This window comes from Podarcis liolepis (assembly GCF_965112155.1).
Source record: "Podarcis liolepis genome assembly, chromosome: 2".
Taxonomy (NCBI): Eukaryota; Metazoa; Chordata; class Lepidosauria; order Squamata; family Lacertidae; genus Podarcis; species Podarcis liolepis.
In genome coordinates this window covers 13,211,675-13,232,673 of record NC_139555.1, presented here as the reverse complement: position 1 = coordinate 13,232,673, position 20,999 = coordinate 13,211,675, and the positions used below count along the sequence as shown (strand labels likewise).

The following is a 20,999-nucleotide window of genomic DNA, read 5'->3' as shown; positions in this document are numbered from 1 at the left end:
CAATTTGATTCTTTTGTATGGTTTGTATGCATTGTGACTTGTTTTTAGCGATTATTGTAATGGTCCAGTGTAAACTGTTCAATAATTATTTGCAGATATTTAATTTTACTGTTTACGATTACATTCTAATGGATTGTTGCATATTGCTTTTATTTGATACAGGCTGTTTATTTTAAAGTTATGCTTTTATCATGGCTTTTTTTGGATCAGATCAGGTTGTTCTTAGGTGTGTGATCTTTGCTGTCTCTTTTGTGGTTTCCAGAGCTCATAAACCACCTTGAATATAGTAATTTAGAAAGGCGGTATACAAATTAAAAGTGAAATGAAATGGGAAAAATAGACTTGAAGGAGCAGATATGTGAGTCCTCTAAATTTATTAAAAGAGACACACACCCCTGCTGGACATGGAAATCACAGAGAAGAAGATTAGTGTAGTCTTTTACTAGATGAATTAGCTTTCCATCTACAGGAAGACTGCTTCCACAGGGAGAATTCAAAATACGATTTCCCGCCTGCATACCGATGTGGTACAGTTTGGGAAAGACCATACCATGTTGCTTTCAAGGCCAAGTCATTATTTTAGTGGTGGGAAACCTGTGTGGATTTTACTGGGCTCCCAGCTGCCATCAGCATTGAACGGCACAGCCAAGGTCTACGGATGATGGGCACTGTTGGGCAAATGATCCGCCTGGCTGAACAGTCAGGGGGCTTCTGAAATTCAGGGTGTTGCTTGGGAGTACGTTACCTCCAGCAGGGCGGCCTTGGGAACCACCAGCAACATGTCGGTGCCCCCACCGTCATCGCTCGCCTCCTCCAGAGTGACGAGCTCATCCATGGGCCGTGGCTCGCTGAACTGGAAAGGGGAGCTTTGACCACGCACCTCCCCACGGCGATCCACATAGCGGAACTGGTACTGCTGGGGGCCTGGCTTGGGCAGGTAGCTGGCTGTAAACACAACAAATTGGTTTGTTTACTGATCTGCGTTACGTACAGTCTGAAGAAAGCAAAATGGTTGACACTGCAGCAAAGGAAAGAAATGAGGCTCTTGAACAGGGGTCAGCAAACATTTTCAGCAGGGGGCCAGTTCACTGCCCCTCAGACCTTGTAGGGGGCCAGACTATATTTTGGGGAAAAAAATGATTCAAGAGCACCACGAGCCCTGGTGCCTGCTTACCTGTGTCTTGCGAGTGGCAGGGGTTGATGGCGATGGCGGCGGAGGGAGCCAGCGTTTGTCCGCAGACAGCTTCCGGGTCATGTGGCCAGCATGACTAAGCCGCTTCTGGCGAACCAGAGCAGCGCACGGAAATGCCATTTACCTTCCCGCCAGAGCAGTACCTATTTATCTACTTGCACTTTGACGTGCTTTCGAACTGCAAGGTGGGCAGGAGACGGGACCGATCAACGGGAGCTCACCCCATCGCGGGGATTCGAACCGCCGACGTTCCGATCGGCAAACCCTAGGCTCTGTGGTTTAGACCACAGCGCCACCCGCCTTGTTTTAGAAAAGCACAATTTAAGCATTGCTTTGGCATCTCTAGCCATGAGTAACCTGATGCGGACCATCGGACCTCCTAACACCCACCTTGGAACTGAACATTACAGTGAAGAAGGGCTCCTGCGGAAGCTCCTCCATCTGGAACTGTGCACCACACAAAGGTATAATAATCACGCACTGAAGAGGACTCCACCTAGTGATAAAATGTGAAGATTTTTATGGTAAAAGTGTGATAAAAAAAATGGTTAAAAATTATGATATATGTACAGTGATAGCTCGGGTTACATATGCTTCAGGTTACAGACTCCGCTAACCCAGAAATAGTACCTCAGGTTAAGAACTTTGCTTCAGGATGGGAACAGAAATTGTGCTCTGGCGGCAGCGGGAGGCCCCATTAGATAAAGTGGTGCTTCAGGTTAAGAACAGTTTCAGGTTAAGAACGGACCTCCGGAACAAATTAAGTACTTAAGCTGAGGTACCACTGTAAACAGCTAAAGATGAGGTAAAATGAAAATCAGATAGGGGGGACTTGGGGAAGCCCGTCTAACAATGTTTAGAAACAATAAGGATAAGACAAGAATTGGGTTGTATTGTTTGTTTTTTTCTGTTTGGGTTGTTTAGTTGTGTTATAAAATGAATAAATAAAATTTGGGGGGGGGGGGGGAGGACTCCACCTGGGGAAGGGAATGGGAAGAGAGCGTGAGAGTAGCCCATGTCCCCAGAGCTTCCCCTAGGGCATGTTGCTTAAAGGTAAAGGGACCCCTGGCCATTAGGTCCAGTCGTGACCGACTCTGGGGTTGCGGCGTTCATCTCACTTTATTGGCCAAGGGAGCCGGCGTACAGCTTCTGGGTCATGTGGCCAGCATGACTAAGCCGCTTCTGGCGAACCAGAGCAGTGCACGGAAATGCCGTTTACCTTCCTGCTGGAGCGGTACCTATTTATCTACTTGCACTTTGACGTGCTTTCAAGCTGCTAGGTTGGCAGGAGCTGGGACTGAGCAACGGGAGCTCACCCTGTGGCGGGGATTCGAACTGCCGACCATCTGATTGGCAAGTCCTAGGCTCTGTGGTTTAACCCACAGCGCCACCTGCGTCCCTAGGGCATCTTGCTTAGCTCAGCACATTATTATACAGGATGAGGGACGCACAAGAGGTTCAGGGAATATTGCAGACTCTTTCACTTTTGAATCTGGCTTGGGCTACCCTTTGCCCCTTCCCATCCTCAAAACGCGGTAGGAGCCGGGGTTCTTTGGGTACAGCAGAGCAGATGAGCTCAGAGGTCCCTCCTGGCTCTAACCTTCTGTGACTCTTCTGCCTCATTCTGAACTGTCTCAGTGACAACTGCATCTACATTTCACCCTTAACACCAGCAGCAACAGGACTAAACAAGCACTGTTTGGCACCTCCAGGATGGAGGAGGAATTTCTCAAGTCCTGAGTCTCAACGCAAACCTAGGCTTCCGTGGTTAGGCAAAGAATCATGGGCATAGGGAGACAACAGGACTGTACAAGGGTCCCCGATTATAAAATCATAGAAAACGGGAGATACGTAGCCGCTCCAGCAACATATCTCTATTTACTCGCATCCAGAAACCCAAGAAGGGCTTTCACTCTTGCTAGAAGCTTGGCCTTGCCCTCACTGGTTCTGGAAGGCTCCTATAGAAGAGTCCCGTACGCACAGAGACTTTGCGCCTGCCCATTAGGGGAAATAGGAAGCCCTGAACATATATATATATATATATTTAGATGTCCTTTTAAAGCTGAGATTCATAGAGACACCATCGATCCTTTGCTGAAGAGGCTCGCCAGTCTTTCAGACAAGTCTAAACTTAATTCTCTCCTCTTAGGCAAAGATCACAAGACGACCTGGCTGGTAGCCAGATTCTGCACCCAGATTTGTAGGCACAGATCATCCTCTAGAATAAAATAGCTTATTAGGGAAAAGCTGAAGTCACCCTTTGGAGCACCTCGGTCAACCTTTATGGGCAGCCCAAATCTCAGTTGTAAGGGTGTATGTATACACAGTGGTACCTTGGGTTACATACGCTTCAGGTTACATACGCTTCAGGTTACAGACTCCACTACCCCAGAAAGAGTGCTTCAGGTTAAGAACTTTGCTTCAGGATGAGAACAGAAAACGTGCTCCAGCAGCGCAGCGGCAGTAGGAGGCCCCATTAGCTAAAGTGGTGCTTCAGGTTAAGAACAGTTTCAGGTTAAGTACGGACCTCCGGAATGAATTAAGTACTTAACCCGAGGTACCACTGTATCTCAATTTTAACTCATGAGCTATTGCTGCAATCTGCGCTAAATTTATTTTTTATCTTTATGAACGCTGTTTTTATTCTGATATGCAAGCTGGTCTTTGACCATAATAAATTATATCTATCTATCTATCTATCTATCTATCTATCTATCTATCTATCTATCTATCCCAGGCTTTCCTGCCCCCCCCCCAATTCAGTTTGAGTTGGGAAGCCATTTCTCCAGTACTGTTGGGGGCAGGCAGGAAGGAAGAATACTGACTTGGGTCCCTGAATTTCAATTTCTAATGAGAGCGGGACAGAAAAGGAAACCCGCAGCCTGCGCCTGCATAAACAGCCCTCCACTGTGCTGCACAAAGGGACTGTGTTCCTCCTTTTCTCTCTCCTCCCTTCCCCTTCCCCCAAGGACCACACTGGATGGACGTTGGGTCTTAAGACATGGAGCAGGGTGGAAGGGAAGAAATTGCATTTTTAACGCTCCCCTGTATATAGAACATCCTGTAACAGCAGGCTCAAAGCGGGAGAACGAGAAAATCAGCCTCCTACTGTGTTGGCGTTCTATTTACAAAGCTCCCCCCCAAAAAATAAAATGCGGAAGAGCACTGTGAAAATGAGACACCCTCGTCACTGGCAGTCTGAAGTGGTATAGCCCACTCTCCACCTTCAGGACTCTCACATCTCATCCTGCTCTTTGTGCAGACCAGAATTGGCAATTGTGTGCATCAACAGTGCAGTCAAGGCCCTCTCTGAGTGAGGATCCACGAAACCAGGGTTCGAATCCTTACCTGGCCATAAAGCTCACTGCGTGACCTTGGGTCAATGACAGCCTATCAGGCTTGTTCACCTCGCAGGGTTGTAGTGGGGATGGAGCGGGGGAGAGCAGGATATGCTGCCTCAAGCTCTTTGGAGAAAAGGGTGGCATATATAAAGGCAATAAAGCAACAGCTGAGGGAAATGAGAACTGTCAGGGAACTGACATCGGAGCCAGAGGCGGAGGGAAGGCTCTCAAGTGATGCTGGAGAGGGACCCAGCAGGGAGAGAGGCAGCTCAGCTGGGGAAGGAAATCAGCGCAACACCAGGGATAAAGGGGGGCAGATGGGGGAATCGGCGAGAGGGCTCCAGGACTCTTCGCTGGACACCAGCGGGGAGAGCACGGGTCCTCCGCTACCCACACCCTCCCTGCGCAGAAGACTTCCATGCAGGGAGAGTAGGAGGAGACTTGGCGTCAAACAGCTTTTATGCTGGAAAAGGTTTAAGAAACGCCCACTGACGGATTCTGCTAGCGACTGAGGCAGCCATGAAGTGAAGGGCTGTCCAGACAGGAAAGGTTTAACAAGCCAACTTAGCCAGGAGTAGCGGTAACTTACGCACGAGCAACCCATATTCATCACAAGAACATACCACATTTTTCGCTCTGTAAGACGCACCTAGTTTTTGGAGGAGGAAAAGAAGAAAAAAAATATTCTGAATCCCAGAAGAAGCCAGAACAGCAAGAGGGATCTGGCTTCTGGGATAGCCTCTTGCTGTCCCGACTTATGGGATAGCCGCGCGCAGCTTCTCCCAGGCAGGGGGATGAAGGCTCCCCCTGCCCGGAAGAGGCTGCTTGGGGCTAAGCCAGAAGCCAGGACAGCAAGTGGGATCGCTGCGCAGCAATCCCGCTTGCTGTCCTGGTTTATGGGATAGCCACACACAGCCTCTCCCGGGCAGTGGGAGGAAGGCTCCCCCAAGAGCCGTGCTCCCTTTAAAGAGCCACACACACGCTCCACGCGGCTTTTTAAAGGGAGCGCTGAGCAGAGCCTCCCGCCTGCATCCGCTCCATAAGACGCACACACATTTCCCTTACTTTTTAGGAGGGGGAAAGTGCATCTTATAGATCGAAAAATACGGTATGTGTCCTGTGTTCGAAATTAGCCAGGTGCCAGGCACATTTTGCACCTGGCTTCCAACCACTTGTGACCAAGTAAAGATGCCTGGCACCTCCACTGTCTGGAGGTGCATGCCTGGGGATCATTGAATCTGGACTGTTTTCACACGCTAATACCCCATCCTGTAGAATTCTATCTGTTATATTTTGTCTGCACAATCGGAATGAATTTCTGGAACAAAGATGCTTTTTTTCTGTGCAGCCTGAGCAGGAGCAGTGAACAACTGTTGCAGTTTGTATGTCACCAAAAATGTATAAGTACAAATATCAGCTGAAAATGTGAAGAAAAGGAAGGCACTTTTTACCATACATTGGTACCTCGGGTTACATATGCTTCAGGTTACATATGCTTCAGGTTACAGACTCCGCTAACCCAGAAATAGTGCTTCAGGTTAAGAACTTTGCTTCAGGATGAGAACAGAAATCGTGCTCTGGCGGCGCGGCAGCAGCAGGAGGCCCCATTAGCTAAAGTGGTGCTTCAGGTTAAGAACAGTTTCAGGTTAAGTACAGACCTCCAGAACGAATTAAGTACTTAACCCGAGGTACCACTGTATGTGGTGGACCTGTAAGGTAATAAAAGCATTCTGGGAAATGATATATAATGAGTTGAAAAAACCCCAGAAGTTTTTCTATTAGGAATTCTAGGTACTGATATTCCTAGGGAGCAGAAAAGACTTTTTATGTACATGACAATAGCTGCACAGATATAACTAGCCCAGAGATGGAAAGAAGACAATGTCCCCACCAGAGAAGAATGGCAAACTAAGCTGTTGGATTATGCTGAAATGACAAAACTGACTGGAAAGTTCAGGAACCAAGACGACCAAAACTTTAATTAAAAATGGAGGGAAATTACAATTGGCCTGACAGACCAATGTAAGCAGATGAAAACATTAGCAGGATTGCAATAATGCTTGTAATATAGTAAATAATGATAAAATGGAGAAATATAAAATATGGATTATGAAACAGTATGCAGCTGAAAAGGTTGACAATAGGACCCATGGAGGGGAAGGTGGGAAGTCTAGAGATTTGGAAAAATCTCTAAATATGGATATGTATTTTGTACAGTGGTACCTTGGGTTACATACACTTCAGGTTACAGACTCCGCAAACCCAGAAATAGTGCTTCAGGTTAAGAACTTTGCTTCAGGTTGAGAACATAAATTGTGCTCCCGCGGCGCAGCAGCAGCAGGAGGCCCCGTTAGCTAAAGTGGTGCTTCAGGTTAAGAACAGTTTCATGTTAAGAACGGACCCCCGGAACGAATTAAGTACTTAACCCGAGGTACCACTGTATTGCTATAATTTTACAGTTGTAAAATCAAATCAAAATTATTTCAAAAAATAAAATAGAAATTCTTGCCATTTGTCTTAGCTTACCCCACCTCACAGCCCTGCTCACAATTGTGAAGAACATTCTTATGTTATGAATGGACCATGTCACCATTAAGAAAAAGAGGTCGGAATAGGCCAATAGATATTTGGACTATCCCTGGATCAAGTGCCTTTTCTTCTTCAAGTTCTCAAAGCTCTTAACCTAGCTCAAGTTTGTCATCTGAATTAGCCAGGTGTTTAACTGAGACTCAGTCCATCATTTGAAAAAACAAGGGTTTAGAGCAGTGTTTCCCAACCGGTGTTCCGCGGCACACTAGTGTGCCGCGAGACGTTGCCTGGTGTGCCGTGGGAGGGAGGCGGGCGAGTCGGGCGAGGAGAGGCCGCCCAGTGCGGGGCTCTCGCCGTCTGCCTGCCTGGCTGCCTGCGTGGCGCTGACGTCACGGGGCTGTAACGTGCCCCACATAGGCACACGCGGGGCGGCGAGCGAGCTCCCTCCCACATCCCATCGCCGCTCGCTTCGGCCGGCCTACTGGGCTGTCGCAGGCGGAAGGCCTGCGCATGTGCGAGGTTTTCGCGCCTTCGGGATTGCCTTCACGCCTTCCTCCTCCCGGGTCCTTGAGAGCGCGGGAAGCAGCAGCGCGAGACCGGCGTTGAGCCTGGTAGGTATTGCGCTTGCCAAGGCAGTCATTTGGGAAATGAAAACTTGCAAAGCAAGCAACCAGTTCAATCTGAAGTACGTGTATGCTTAATATCCTGTACCTGAAACCTGTTCTGCCCCCTCCCCCACACTTGGTGCCATTTTCATCTACACATGCAGCAGAGTAAGTTGACCCAGAATAGTACCAATTCAGATGGCAGATGGGAGAATGACAGTGCTGAATGCTTTCCCATGTAGAACAGTCCCTGCAAATAAAAACCTAGCATATTTGGAAGAGGGATGCTAGCCTAACCATTACCTTCTATGCTGTTACTATTTTTTTTTTTACATAAGTAAAAAGTGACCTTTCCCCATCTGGCATGGTGGTGTGCCTCGAGATTTTTTTCATGAAACAAGTGTGCCTTTGCCCAAAAAAGGTTGGGAAACACTGGTTTAGAGCCCTCTTGCCCCCAAAGGGCAACTAGACTTTCCATTTTGGTGATTGTAACCTTGATTTAAGGAGCCATTTGGCGCCTAGCTTATACAGTGGTGCCTCGCAAGACGAAAAGAATCCGTTCTGTGATTCTCTTCGTCTAGCGGTTTTTTTCGTCTTGCGAAGCAAGCCCATTGAAGGATTAGCGGATTAGCGCTATTAGCGGCTTTTAGAGGCTTTTAGCGGCTTATCTGCTGATCAGATCAGCTGATAAGCGGCTTAGCGCTATTAGCGGCTTATCTGCTGATCGGATCAGCTGATAAGCGGCTTAGCGGCTTAGAAAAAGGGGGGGAAAGGGAAAAAAACCCAGCAGGAACTTGCAAGACATTGTCGTTGCGAAGCAAGCCCATACGAGATTCGTTTTGCGAAGCACCTCCAAAACAGAAAACTCTTTCATCTAGCGAGTTTTCTGTCTTGCGAGGCATTCGTCTTGTGGGGCACCACTGTATATCTGAGTTTCTAACACTGTAGTGTGTCCCACTTTCCCTCCCCCCCAACTCCCCAGCTGAAATACCTTAAATATCCCAATCCAGTCTCTGGCAGACGGCTTCATGCCAGGCGGCAGGCTGTAGTGACACTCCACCTTGGTGTGGGGCACGTAGCTGGAGGTCACATTCAGAAAAGCCACGCCAGGTTGGGACTGTACTTCTTCCATCTTGGCGGCTGTGAGGCAAATGAGGGTGGTTAGTGGGGGAAGGAAGGCCACAAAATTGTAGAGTTGGAGGGGACCCCAGGGGTCATCTAGTACAACCCCCTGCAAGGCAGGAATCTGAACTAGCTCCACAGGCATGGACACCCCACCCACCAAACATCTGGACATTTCATCAGGCTTCTCTTCCCCACTGTTGAAATCGAGATTGTAAGCTCAGTGGGGCAGGGGCCAGTCTTTTTTCTTTTTAGGGGGGTGGGGTGGAAAGTTGTCTTCCACAACAGAAATATCTGCCCAGCTTGGGGGGGGGACACATCGAGGCCACAACCCTTATGGGAGTACGCTGCATTGAATAATATGGAATTTATTCCTGAGATGTGGGGGGCACTGTGGTCTAAACCACTAAGCCTAGGGCTTGCTAATCAGAAGATCGGTGGTTCGAATCCCAGTGACGGGGTGAGCTCCCGTTGCTCGGTCCCAGCTCCTGCCAACCTAGCAGTTTGAAAGCACGTCAAAGTGCAAGTAGATAAATAGGTACCCCTCCAGCGGTAAATGACGTTTCTGTGCACTGCTCTGGTTTCGCCAGAAGCGGCTTAGTCATGCTGGCCACGTGACCCGGAAAAAATATCTGCGGAGAATCGTCGGCTTCCTCGGCCAGTAAAGCGAGATGAGCGCCGCAACCCCAGAGTCGTTTGCGACTGGACTTAACTGTCAGGGGTCTTTGACCTTTACAGTCGTACCTTGGATCCCAATCGCCTTACATGTCAAATGTTTTGGCTCCTGAATGCCGCAAACCCAGAAGTGAGTGTTCCAGTTTGCGAATGTTCTTTGGAACCCGAATGTCTGACACAGCTTCTAATTGGCTGCAGGAGCTTCCTGTAGCCAATCACAAGCCGCGTCTTGGTGTCCGAACGTTTTGGAAGTCAACCCAACTTCCGGAACGGATTTCCATTCAACATCCGAGGTACGATTCTAATAATAAACAGGATTGCACTATGTTGATTCTTTGGATGCAAACTTCTCAGCACAGTTTCGGTTTCCACATCTGGATGATGTGATTGCATCAGGCACGCAGCTCTGGCCTGACCTTGTTATCCTCTCCTACCCCAACAAATTACAAATTCCGTGGATCAAAATAAGACTGCAGTGCAATTATCTGCTTATTATGCATGTGTGCTTAATCCCATGTACTTCAGAAGTGGGGAACTATTTCCCGTCTGAGGGCCACATTCTGGGCAATCTTTCAAGGGCCAAATGTCACTGGTGGGAGGGATCAGGGGCAAAAAAGAACCATGTCCCTATTTTCCAAGGACAGTCCCAGATTTACAGAAGCCGTCCTGGTTTCCAGTTCGATCCTGGAATGTCCTGCTTTCCCTAAGGACGTCCCTATTTTCATCAGAGAAATGTTGGAGGGTCTGGAGTTATGCTACCCCCGAGCCAAGAAGAAACTATACAACTTTTAGAAGACATCTGAAGGCAGCCCTGTATAGGGAAGTTTTTTAAAAAATATGCTTAATGTTATATTATATCTGTATATATTTTGGAAGCTGCCCAGAGTGGCCGGGGCAACCCAGTCAGATCGGTGGGGTATAAATAGTAAAATGATGATAACGATGGAATAGGATATCCCTACTTTCATCAGATAAATATTGGAGAGTATGCAAAAGCAGGTGAGGAACGAACACGAATTTCACCTTTGTAAAGTAGGCTAGATTCTGCACATATCTCTCTAACCTCCCACCCAGGCAAACAAGAACTCATTCCGGCAGTCAAAGCACTCAAGGAAGTTTGTGAAGCATGGCCTGGTGAGAGTTTTAAGGGCCAGAAAGCGAACCCTGGAGGGCCACATTCCGGGCCCAGGCCTGAGGTCCCTCACCCCTGACGCATTTCATTCCCAATCCAATAACTGGGTTTTGTGTTTTTGTTCTGCGCAACTAGGAAACTTTCAGCAAAATGTTGCCTTCAGGCAGGAAGGGGAAATGTAAGGATGCAATGGGCAGTGGGGGATGCATTTGCAGAGCAGCGTTGATAGAGATCACGAGGAAAGGTCAGAGCTACGCAGGACACAGAAATATCACCCCCTCGATCTTTTGCAGATTGTATTTCCACAACTACGAGGACCTGTTCATTATGAAGTGTCACGACTGATTTATACCACTGCATTGAAGAGTGTGTGTGTGTGTGGCAAGTCTCCGCTCCAAGGAGCTTACAGTCTGCACTGAGACAATGAGGAAAGTCACCAGAGGGAGAGGGGAGGCAAAGATAAAGAGTGAATGAATGTGATTCAGCGCCATTGTGTATAAGGCGTTGTTTCAGTAGGGCTAATGGGTTAAGTTCAGGACATGGCAGAAAAATCATAGAGTTGGAAGGGACTCTGAGGATCAGTGCAGGAATATGCAGCTATGAGGCTTCAAGGGGTGGTGGCAATGGGGAAATTTGGCGGGAGAAAGAGAAGAAGAAGAAGAAGAAGAAGAAGAAGAAGAAGAGGAGGAGGAGGAGGAGTTTGGATTTGATATCCCGCCTTTCACTCCCTTTAAGGAGTCTCAAAGCAGCTAACATTCTCCTTTCCCTTCCTCCCCCACAACAAACACTCTGTGAGGTGAGTGGGGCTGAGAGACTTCAGAGAAGTGTGACTAGCCAAGGTCACCCAGCAGCTGCATGTGGAGGAGCGGAGATGCGAACCCGGTTCCCCAGATTAGGAGACTACCGCTCTTAACCACTACACCACAGAGGCGATAATGTGTTGATATTCTGTGAGTGAGGGATTTAGAAAACGAACATGCCTGGAACCCACTTTTTGCATGAGATTCTGGATTATTAAGCAGAGACATCACCTTACCAACAAAGGTCCGTATAGTTAAAGCCATGGTTTTCCCAGTAGTGATGTATGGAAGTGAGAGCTGGAGCATAAAGAAGGCTGATCGCCGAAGAATTGATGCTTTTGAATTATGGTGCTGGAGGAGGCTCTTGAGAGTCCCATGGACTGCAAGAAGATCAAACCTCTCCATTCTTAAGGAAAACAGCCCTGAGTGCTCACTGGAAGGACAGATCCTGAAGCTGAGGCTCTAATACTTTGGCCACCTCATGAGAAGAGAAGACTCCCTGGAAAAGACCCTGATGTTGGGAAAGATGGAGGGCACAAGGAGAAGGGGACGACAGAGGACGAGATGGTTGGATAGTGTTTGCGAAGCTACAAACATGAGTCTGACCAAACTGTGGGAGGCAGTGGAAGACAGAAGTGCCTGGCGTGCTCTGGTCCATGGGGTCACGAAGAGTCGGACACGACTAAACAACAACTGGATTATTCACCAACTGCATCTTGCCAATGCAAGGAATTTTGCTTGTGCACCACAAATGCCAACACCCCCCCCCAATTGTGCACGCCACACCCTCCCCAAATTTGCTCTAGAGGGTTGAGGTAACCCCTACAGCAGATTTAGACTGGGGGGGGGGGAGGAGAGATGGGTTAATGCCCTGTCAGGCAAGGAGAAATCCTCGCACCAACAGAACAAGAGACTTAGCGTGAGATTGGATTCCGTCGCTCTGTAAAATCACAGAGGTAGGCCAATGTTGGTTACAGGAAATGACACAACCAGGTCATCCTCCTGTCCTGAAAACTAATGACAACAACTGTGCAATGCAGAGTTGTGGGAGGGAGTGAACAGCCACACCCAGACAGGTTGGCCACCTTTATCGGTGTTCGTTTGGCATTATTATAATTAAGCGTAACAATGTCTCTGGCACCTTCAGTGGAAAGGGCACATGGCTGCATTCAAATCTTTTATTCACACAACCAATGTGATAGGAGGAAGATAGGCTGAGGGAGACATTGCATCCGAGCCACACAGCAAGTTTCATTACTGAATGGGCAGAGATTTGAATCAGGATCTCCCACGACAGTTCCCTTCGCTGTCAGAGGCAATAGACTTCTGAATACCAATTGCCGAGAAATGCGGAAGTGCTGTTGTGCTGAGGTCCAGTGTGTAGGCTGGCCATTGTGAGGACGGGCTGGTGGAATAAATAGGCCGTTGGCCTTATCTAGCAGGGTTTGTATTGTGTTCTTAAGTGGGGCTGGCACCCCTGAGCATAGCTGTCAACTTACAGATTTGAAAATAAGGGACCGGCAGCCAAAAAAAAGGGATTTTAGTCAACCAGCTGAAATACGAAGTTAAAAGGGACCAGATAATTTGGGAGAGCAGCGCCGGTTTTTAGCCCTTCGTTTCCAGAGGTTGCTGCTCAAGACACCAGCCGATGAAACACTGCAATTAAATAACTACAAGCAGCAACCACTTTTGGCACAAAACGAAGCCCAAGCTACAAAGATGCTGCTGCAGTTCTGTATCTTTTTTCTCGTGCTCCATCTGCAGCTCTCAATTCCATCAGGCGGGGCGGGAGGAGGGGGGGGGGAATAGCGCCCAAAGTAAAGCCGCAGATCAGACCATCTATGCTAGTCTACCACTACAAATCTATGGGAGAAGCGCTTGCGGTCCTTCCCTTGTAGCCCTTGGAACACCTGCCCACGCCTACTCCTCCGCCTCCTCCTCTCTCTGAACTGCATTCTCTATGGTTGCCCTCACTCTCCTCTCAAGGCTCCTTAGCAATTCATAGGCCATGCCAGGCTGCCCATCTCATCCGGGTCCTTCGGCGGCACAGCTGCAGTACGGCCTAGCAGGAGCGGGAGCAGCGGCGACGGGCAGAGGTGAGGCCCCAGGCAGAGACACTCAGTTCGGCGGCCGCGAGGAGGATGGCGGCAGAAAGGCCCAAGGCGGGGGGGGGGGGCTCCCAGGGGCTGGCGGGGAGGGGCTCCCAGGGGCTGAGGCTGATGAAAGGAGGCCGGAGGGGGGCGGGCCGGGCAGCCAAGAAACACAGTTGGAGCCTCCCTCCTCCCTGGCCGGCAGGGAGAGGAGCTGCTTCCTTTGAAACCTGGGAAATTTAAGGGACATCCATCAATAAGGGACAGCAGCGGGACATGGCACTGGGATAAGGGACTATCCCTCCAAATAAGGGACGCTTGACAGCTATGCCCCTGAATGCGTTGCTCACCAATCCCGCCTATCCCCTACCCTCTTCCAAATCCCCCATCCCCTCACAGCTTGCCCAATCCCAGGATCCCACTGCTGACACCACTCATGGAGAAGGGAACGAAGAGAAAGTCTTTCTCCCCTTCGCCCTGTGCTGATCCCGACAGATGGAAGGGTGCATTTTGAAGGGCACACTTCCTTCTGATGGTGGTGGTGGCAGACAAAGGGGGGAAACACTTCCCCCTCCTTGGTGACAACGATGCCTGCCTGCTCGCTCTAGATCACCCCCTTCACCTGTTAGCTTGCTTGCTCAGCTGGGCTGACTGCTTTCTCGGACCCCAGACTTCCCTCACCCTGCTGTGCATGCATGCAAACAAGTACAGAACGCCCTCCCATAAGATGTCAAAGAGATGAGTAACTATAACCTTTATAAGACATCTGAAGGCAGCCCTGTACAGTGGTACCTTGGGTTAAGAACTTAATTCGTTCTGGAGGTCCGTTCTTAACCTGAAACTGTTCTTAACCTGAAGCACTACTTTAGCTAATGGGGCCTCCCACTGCTGCTGCCACGCCGCCGCACGATTTCTGTTCTCATCCTGAAGCAAAGTTCTTAACCCGAGGTAATATTTCTGGGTTAGCGGACTCTGTAACCTGAAGCGTCTGTAACCTGAAGCATATGTAACCCGAGGTACCACTGTATAGGGAAGCTTTTTAACATGTAATGTTTTGTTGTGTTTTCATATACAGTGGACGCTCGATTGCGAACGTAATCCATGGGGGAGGCACGTTTGCAACCAGCAGCACATGCGCAGAGAGCAATTTAGCGTTTCTGTGCATGCGTGACCGCCAAAACCCGGAAGCAACCCGTTCCAATACTTCCGGGTTTCAGCGCGTTCGTAACCTGAAAAAACGCAACCTGAATCTTCTGTAATCCGAGGTATGACTGTACAGTGGTAGCCTGGGTTACAGACACTTCAGGTTACATACGCTTCAGGTTACAGACTCCGCTAACCCAGAAAGAGTACCTCGGGTTAAGAACTTTGCTTCAGGATGAGAACAGAAATCGTGTGGCGGAGGTGCAGCGGCAACAGGAGGACCCATTAGCTAAAGTGGTACGTCAGGTTAAGAACAGTTTCAGGTTCAGAACGGACCTCCAGAATGAATTAAGTTCTTAACCTGAGGTACCACTGTACTGTATGTTGGAAGCTGCCCAGAGTGGCTGGGGCGACCCAGTCAGATGGACGGGACATTATTATTATTATTATTGTTATTATTATTATTAATGCGGGTGGCGGCAGCAACAACCAAGGGAACACGAGAAAGCCAGCCTGGGCCACTCATTTGTTTCCTCTGCTTACTGGAGCCGCTGGCCTGCTTGTTTTGCTCAAACGCTCCATTTCATCTTACAAAAATGCTATATAATATTATGTAATAGGAAGATAGGTCTCCACTGCTTCACATAGATTTGCTGCACTTCCATTGTCAAGTGGGTGGGGCATGGCTGAAAAGGCTTTTGGCAGTAAAGAAATTAAGAGTTCAGGTTTTGCCAGTGCTGCCCATAACTGGAACTGAAAGACCAGCGACGGAGGTGAGAACGATTTGCTGGTGTTCTCCATGAAGTTTTATTTCCATCCCCAGGTAGCAGTGCCATGGCATATAGCTGGGAAAACCAAGAGACTAGAAACTAGTACAGACTTGGCTTAGAGATGAGTAAGAATTCGGACACTCACCGATTTCACTGGACCCAGTAGTCCAATGTGTTGTGAGGAGAAATTCAGGGGTTCCTTAAACGCTCACTGTGGGCTCCTCACTCAAAACACCAACAGAGGTGACCAAATTTCCTTGAAAGACAGTTCACCCACTACTATTTGTGTCCCCTGTAGCCACTCTTGGTGTGGGGCAACAGCTAGATCCAACAGGCCCAGTTGGCACTGCATATAAATTTACTGGGCGACTGGCACGCATCCCAGAATGCATTGCAATACTAATTGGTTCTGTGGCAAATGTACAGTATAGGATTTCCTTAGCACAGAAGTCAACAGATGAAAAATTCCCTGCAGAGTGTTTGAAAACCACCGACTTAACCTAAAGAATCGAGGAACTGGAGATTTCTTTCTTGTGTGGGCCACTGGCAGACAGCACTCTCTTTACTTTTGCCCAGAGCACAGCATATATAAAGGACTGCTCCTACAATATGAGCCTGTTCTATATGTATTTATTTTAGAACACTAATATTCCCCGCATCGTAGACCCGAGAGGCTCTCAAAGAGGCTCACAGAAGATTCTCAGAATAAAAACAACATTCATGTCCGGTTTCAGCAACAGAAATAACACGGCGTCCCTAGGGTGCCCAGATTATTTCGCTGGCATTTCCTGCCCTCATCCGTGGTCTTCCCAGGTGTTAACTATTGGCCTCTGCCTACAAGGGAGCAGATCCCACGGACAAACTGGGCTGCTGGAACTCACTGGGCGCATGGTAGAGGTCATTATAAGAGTCCCCTTATATGCATCCTCAGGGTCAACATATGAACATCAAAAGTCAGGTGGGAGATAACAAGATAAAGGTCTTTATTGGTTGTGGTGTTGCATATTTGGGACGTTTCCCCCAGAAAAGCTTGTCTGATACCCAAACTGATGTTGATACTAGGCAAGAGACATTTGCTTATTTGCCCAGACATTCCAACTTTTCCTTTTTTCTTTAATGGGATGGCTTTTCTAGAGTTTTGTCATCTGGCTATGGCCTGCTGGTTTTGTGACTTTACTGGTCTTGTTTATTTATTTTGATTTGAATTTGCTGCACTAGAGAAAATACGTTTTACTGGGGACCTCAAGCTTATACATTTATAAAAACAAAACATAACAATAAAGACCAGCTGCAAAGCGGCTAAACAGAGACCCAAGCTCATAGCACCGTAAATTTGAAGGCAGGGTGAAAAGGATTATTTGTCATCAAGGTAAGGCATCAGTCATCTACGGTGGAATGTAGTCCAGATACCAGCACTCTTGACTTTTACCATATACAGCAATTATTATTAACTTTGGCCTTGAGACAATGCAAGGAACTGATTTGTTTCCTAATGATATAACCATATCTGATACTTCTCTGCTCCCTTGCCTGCAAATCTTGGAGCCTGCCCAGACTAGTAATGAAGAGGTCTCATGTGAAACTTTGGCATGCTGCAGCGCTGAGTATTTTTTTTAAAAAATGAAAAGTTTCTAGTCTTCATGGTAGCACAATAGCTTTTTTAGAAAGAGGAGGGTTTTCTCACCCCAAACTTTGCACAAATATGGGTGATATTCAACTGAATGGTTGTGCCAGCACAATGGGATGGAAGAGGGAATGCGGAGTGATATGAACGTTGCTGTCACCCAGCAAGGGCAAAGCAATTCTTAGATTCTTATTAGCGTAACTTAAGGATCAAATAACCAAGTTCTATGTTGCTGCTGGAGTAGCAGGCGTGTTGCACAGGGATGGGAGTGCACAGCACAGATCTCTTGGCTGGGTGCTTGCAAGCGCATGAAACGGACCCTTGAAAATTACTTTAACACATACAAACATATTGTTTAGTGCACAGAAACCTAACAGCAGCCCTGCTGGAAAAGACCAAAGGCTCATCTAGTTCCTCATCTCGTTTCTCACAGGGGCACATGGGAAGTCCATACAGCAAAGCAGGAGAGAAATAGCCCTATGACGACCGTGACCAGACTGCCAGAGTTATCCTCCATGAATATGTGAAGAAGTACATGCTTTTGTCTGTTTGGATGTCCCACCTCTCAGCTTCCTTGGATGACCCCAGGTAGTGTGTACATTAGAGTAAAGGCAAAGGTAAAGGGACCCCTGACCATTAGGTCCAGTCGTGGCCGACTCTGGAGTTGTGGCCCTCATCTCCCTTTATTGGCCGAGGGCGCCGGCGTACAGTTTCCGGGTCATGTGGCCAGCATGACTAAGCTGCTTCTGGCGAACCAGAGCAGCGCACGGAAACGCCGTTTACCTTCCTGCCGGAGCGGTACCTATTTATCTACTTGCACTTTGACGTGCTTTCAAACTGCTAGGTTGGCAGGAGCAGGGACAGAGCAACGGGAGCTCACCTCATTGCGGGGATTCGAACTGCCGACCTTCTGATCGGCAAGTCCTAGGCTCTGTGGTTTAACCCACAGTGCCACCCGTGTCCGTTTGTACATTAGAGAGAGAGAATGGGGGGACGGACGGACACATTTTCTCTGTATACTTTCCACACACCATACATAATTTGATCAACCTCACCAATCCACTTTTTCTCAGATTGATTCTAAATAGGCCTTCCAACCTTTCTCAGTAGAGGAAGCCTGTGATGAAACCTTGTCACACGAGATGCTTTCGGATCTACACAACAAGTCAAGGCAACAAGCTTATCCCAATATGCCCCATGACCCAGGCAGAGTCCCGGCCAAACCACATGGGTAATGAACGCCTGGCAGCTCCCAGCACTTTTGGCCAAATTCCCTTCTCCCGGAGCATCTGGGCGGTGCTTTTGCAAGAGGAACACCAATCAGAGCCCAGCAGAGAGCCCAGACATGTCTGTGCAGGGTACAGCAAAACAAACCAGCAATCAGATCTCTCCATCTAACAGGCAGAAGCGTGGGAAGGATCAAGGAGAAGCCTAGAGGACCTGGCTGGCCTGCTGCAAGGCTTACGCAAGAGGAGCCCATCCTCCTCCTTTACAAGGGGATGGTGAAATGGCTTGCCATTTGGAGTGCTCAATCCCCACCTTGTTTCGGGAAAGGCTATTATGACTCTCCTGTAAAAGCGCCCTCCTAGCAGGCGTCAGGGTTGGGAGTCCTGCGGCTGGAAGCCAAACAAAGTGAAACTTTGTTTTCAAGAAACCAGAAGTCCCAGGCTGTCTTCAAATAAACACAAGCCTCTCCGCGCAGCGGACCTCGCATCTCATTCACAGTTAATACATTTTCTGGGAGGCCCCAGGACAGGAATAATATCCAAGACACAGAGAGTAATAAGAAGAACAGAGGGGAGGGAGGCATGGCAGGCATAGAATATCCCAGGCCTATTAAGTATGGAGGCAGGAGGGCTTGGGCTGACTCCAAACTGAGAGATTCTGGAGGCTTGTGTGTGCAAAGAGGGGGGTGGCAGAAAGAAAGAAAGAAAGAAAGAAAGAAAGAAAGAAAGAAAGAAAGAAAGAAAAGTAAAAGTAGCCAGGAAAGACCTTAGTATCTGGTACAGGGGTTCAGAGATTCCCTTGGTCTCTTTCCCCCATCACCACCTCAACCCTTTGTGCCGCAAGCTCAGGATTAAAGGCCCGTTGGAGCGTTTCTTGCATTCCCCAGCCCTCCCCAGATTCATTTCAGCGACGAAGGAGTGGAAATCACTGCAAACGACTCCTTTGACTGCGGGGGAGGCAAGTCACTCCCCCTCTTTGCTTACATATTGTTTTGCTCACAGCATTCGCAGGAAGTGTGGGGGGGTGTTAAAAAGCTCCTGGAATAGAGGATTGCGCCCCACTGCACCCCGAGTCCGTTTGAGCCATCCGCTTTCCGAGCAGCAAAGGAAAGGCGAGGAGGAGAGAAAGTAGCCGCGTCCCCCTCCCCAATCCCGAAGACGTCTCTTACCCAGAGAGCAACCAGCTGTTCCACTAACCTTTTAGCAACAACAATAACAGCCTTCAAGCCAGCTGGGGAGGCGGAGGCAGGCGAGGCTCGCAGCGCTGCTGGGAATTGTAGTCCTCGCCGCCTGCTCGTAAATGGGCAGGAGCGCAGCGCAGAGACTGCATCTCCCAAAGAGCCGCGCGAGGCAGGGGAGGCCGCTAAGGATTGTGGGCTTCGTAGTCCCAAGGTTCGGAGAAACAAGGGGAGGATGGGGCCCCGGGGACTCCAAGTTCCAGGGAGCAGCATTGGCTGGGGGGACACGGGCGCAGTTTGCTGGAAGGAGATAATGCAGAAGGGGGCACAAGTTGCCCAAGCGAGGGATCCTGAGGAGGTTTTGTGGAGTAAAGGGCCCCGCTTCTGGCCTGGGTGCTTTAAGAACATTGCAAGCAGTTTACACGCGGGTTCGTGGGGGGCAATTGCACGGATTGAAAAGAGACGTGGAAGCACAACGATGGAGCACAGACAAATAGGAAGGAATAAGCGGAGGAACGCGTGCAAAAAATGTGCAGCTCCATGCATACATACACATACACCCCCCGACATGCACATGGAGAGTTTATACATGCAGTCAGAGATGAAAGGGAGTAGCTGGTTTGCAGCCGCATCCACAAAAACAAATGCGCGTGCACCCGCAGGTGTGCGAAACTCTATAGAGAGGCATTCTCAAATACCGCCCAAAACCCGCAGAGAGCGAAATCGGGCACAGGAAGTCGGTGTCATGTGTGATGAGTCATCGCCAGAGCCAAACTGCACCTGTTCTAGTGTAATTGATAGGAAAAGATGGGCGGTATGCAATGCAAAGCTCTCGGTGTTTCATGCAAAAGCTGTTGCCTGCCCCCAAAGCCTCAGGCAAGTTTCACCTGCCCCTTCTGCTTTCTGTTCCCTTCTTCATTTTCAGGTCTCCGGTTTTCCTGTTCCCTGTTCCTTGGAATTCCTGGCTTTCAAGTTCTTTCTCCTCCTGGCCTGGTGTAGCTTGAGGAATGGCAGGGCTTGCTGCCCTAGGCCCTTCTGATCTATGCTGCAAGCATTGCAACTTTGTGCCCCCTGCCCTAGGAAGTCCTACGATTTGCCCACATTTATCTAAATTAACTTGTTAAAGGCATAGCTGTCAACCTTGCCTTTTTTGCGGGAAATTCCCTTATTCCAGCGCCATTTTCCGCTGCTATCCCGGATTCTTAGATATCCCATAGACTGTCCCTGGTACAGGTGAGGCTGCTGATCCCTTCTTTTCGAGGCTTCTGATCCCTTCTTTTCAAATCTGAAAGTTGACAGCTATGTAAAGGGCTCAGGATGTGGCAACTTGGGTTTTTGCAAAGCTCGGTTTACTTGCGGAGGAGCTGAGCTCTTGCATGGTACTGCTTTGATTTAGCAAGACCAGGTCTTTACACAACTTCAATGACGGGGAAAGTCACCAGAATTAGATAGAAGCTAGGGGATAAGGATTTCAAGGTGAAAGCAGGGTTTTGTACTCCTACAAGATGGGTATTGACTAGAACACAACAACATGCACACATGCACACAAAAAGAGGGTTGGAAAGACTTCAG

The 20,999-nt window shown here is 48.7% G+C and overlaps 1 protein-coding gene and 1 long non-coding RNA gene across 5 annotated transcripts in view; one reads left to right on the top strand and one right to left on the bottom strand.

The window, feature by feature from the left end:
- The window catches only part of CALCOCO1 (calcium binding and coiled-coil domain 1), a 44,518-nt gene extending 24,965 nt beyond the window's left edge, over nucleotides 1-19,553 (bottom strand). The window contains exons 1-4 of one of the 3 annotated variants that reach the window (XM_083490026.1): nucleotides 19,447-19,553; nucleotides 8,659-8,807; nucleotides 1,583-1,688; nucleotides 746-945 (exon numbers count right to left, since the gene is read on the bottom strand). In XM_083490026.1, coding sequence (XP_083346152.1) covers nucleotides 746-945; nucleotides 1,583-1,688; nucleotides 8,659-8,799 — 447 coding nt within the window. In that variant the 5' untranslated portion in view covers nucleotides 8,800-8,807; nucleotides 19,447-19,553. Of the gene's footprint in view, nucleotides 1-745; nucleotides 946-1,582; nucleotides 1,689-8,658; nucleotides 8,808-19,233 lie in introns of all 3 variants that reach the window. The other 2 variants (XM_083490025.1, XM_083490027.1) reach the window with 2 other exon arrangements.
- Nucleotides 12,135-18,552, top strand: LOC310700712. Of its 2 annotated transcripts, none has more exons than XR_014522746.1 (3): nucleotides 12,135-13,492; nucleotides 17,457-17,611; nucleotides 18,131-18,552. It is a non-coding gene; the product is annotated as an uncharacterized lncRNA (long non-coding RNA). The 2 variants fall into 2 exon arrangements; XR_014522747.1 differs by lacking the exon at nucleotides 12,135-13,492 and adding an exon at nucleotides 14,405-14,547 and having other exon boundaries at nucleotides 14,936-17,611.
- Nucleotides 19,554-20,999: the final 1,446 nt, after the last annotated feature.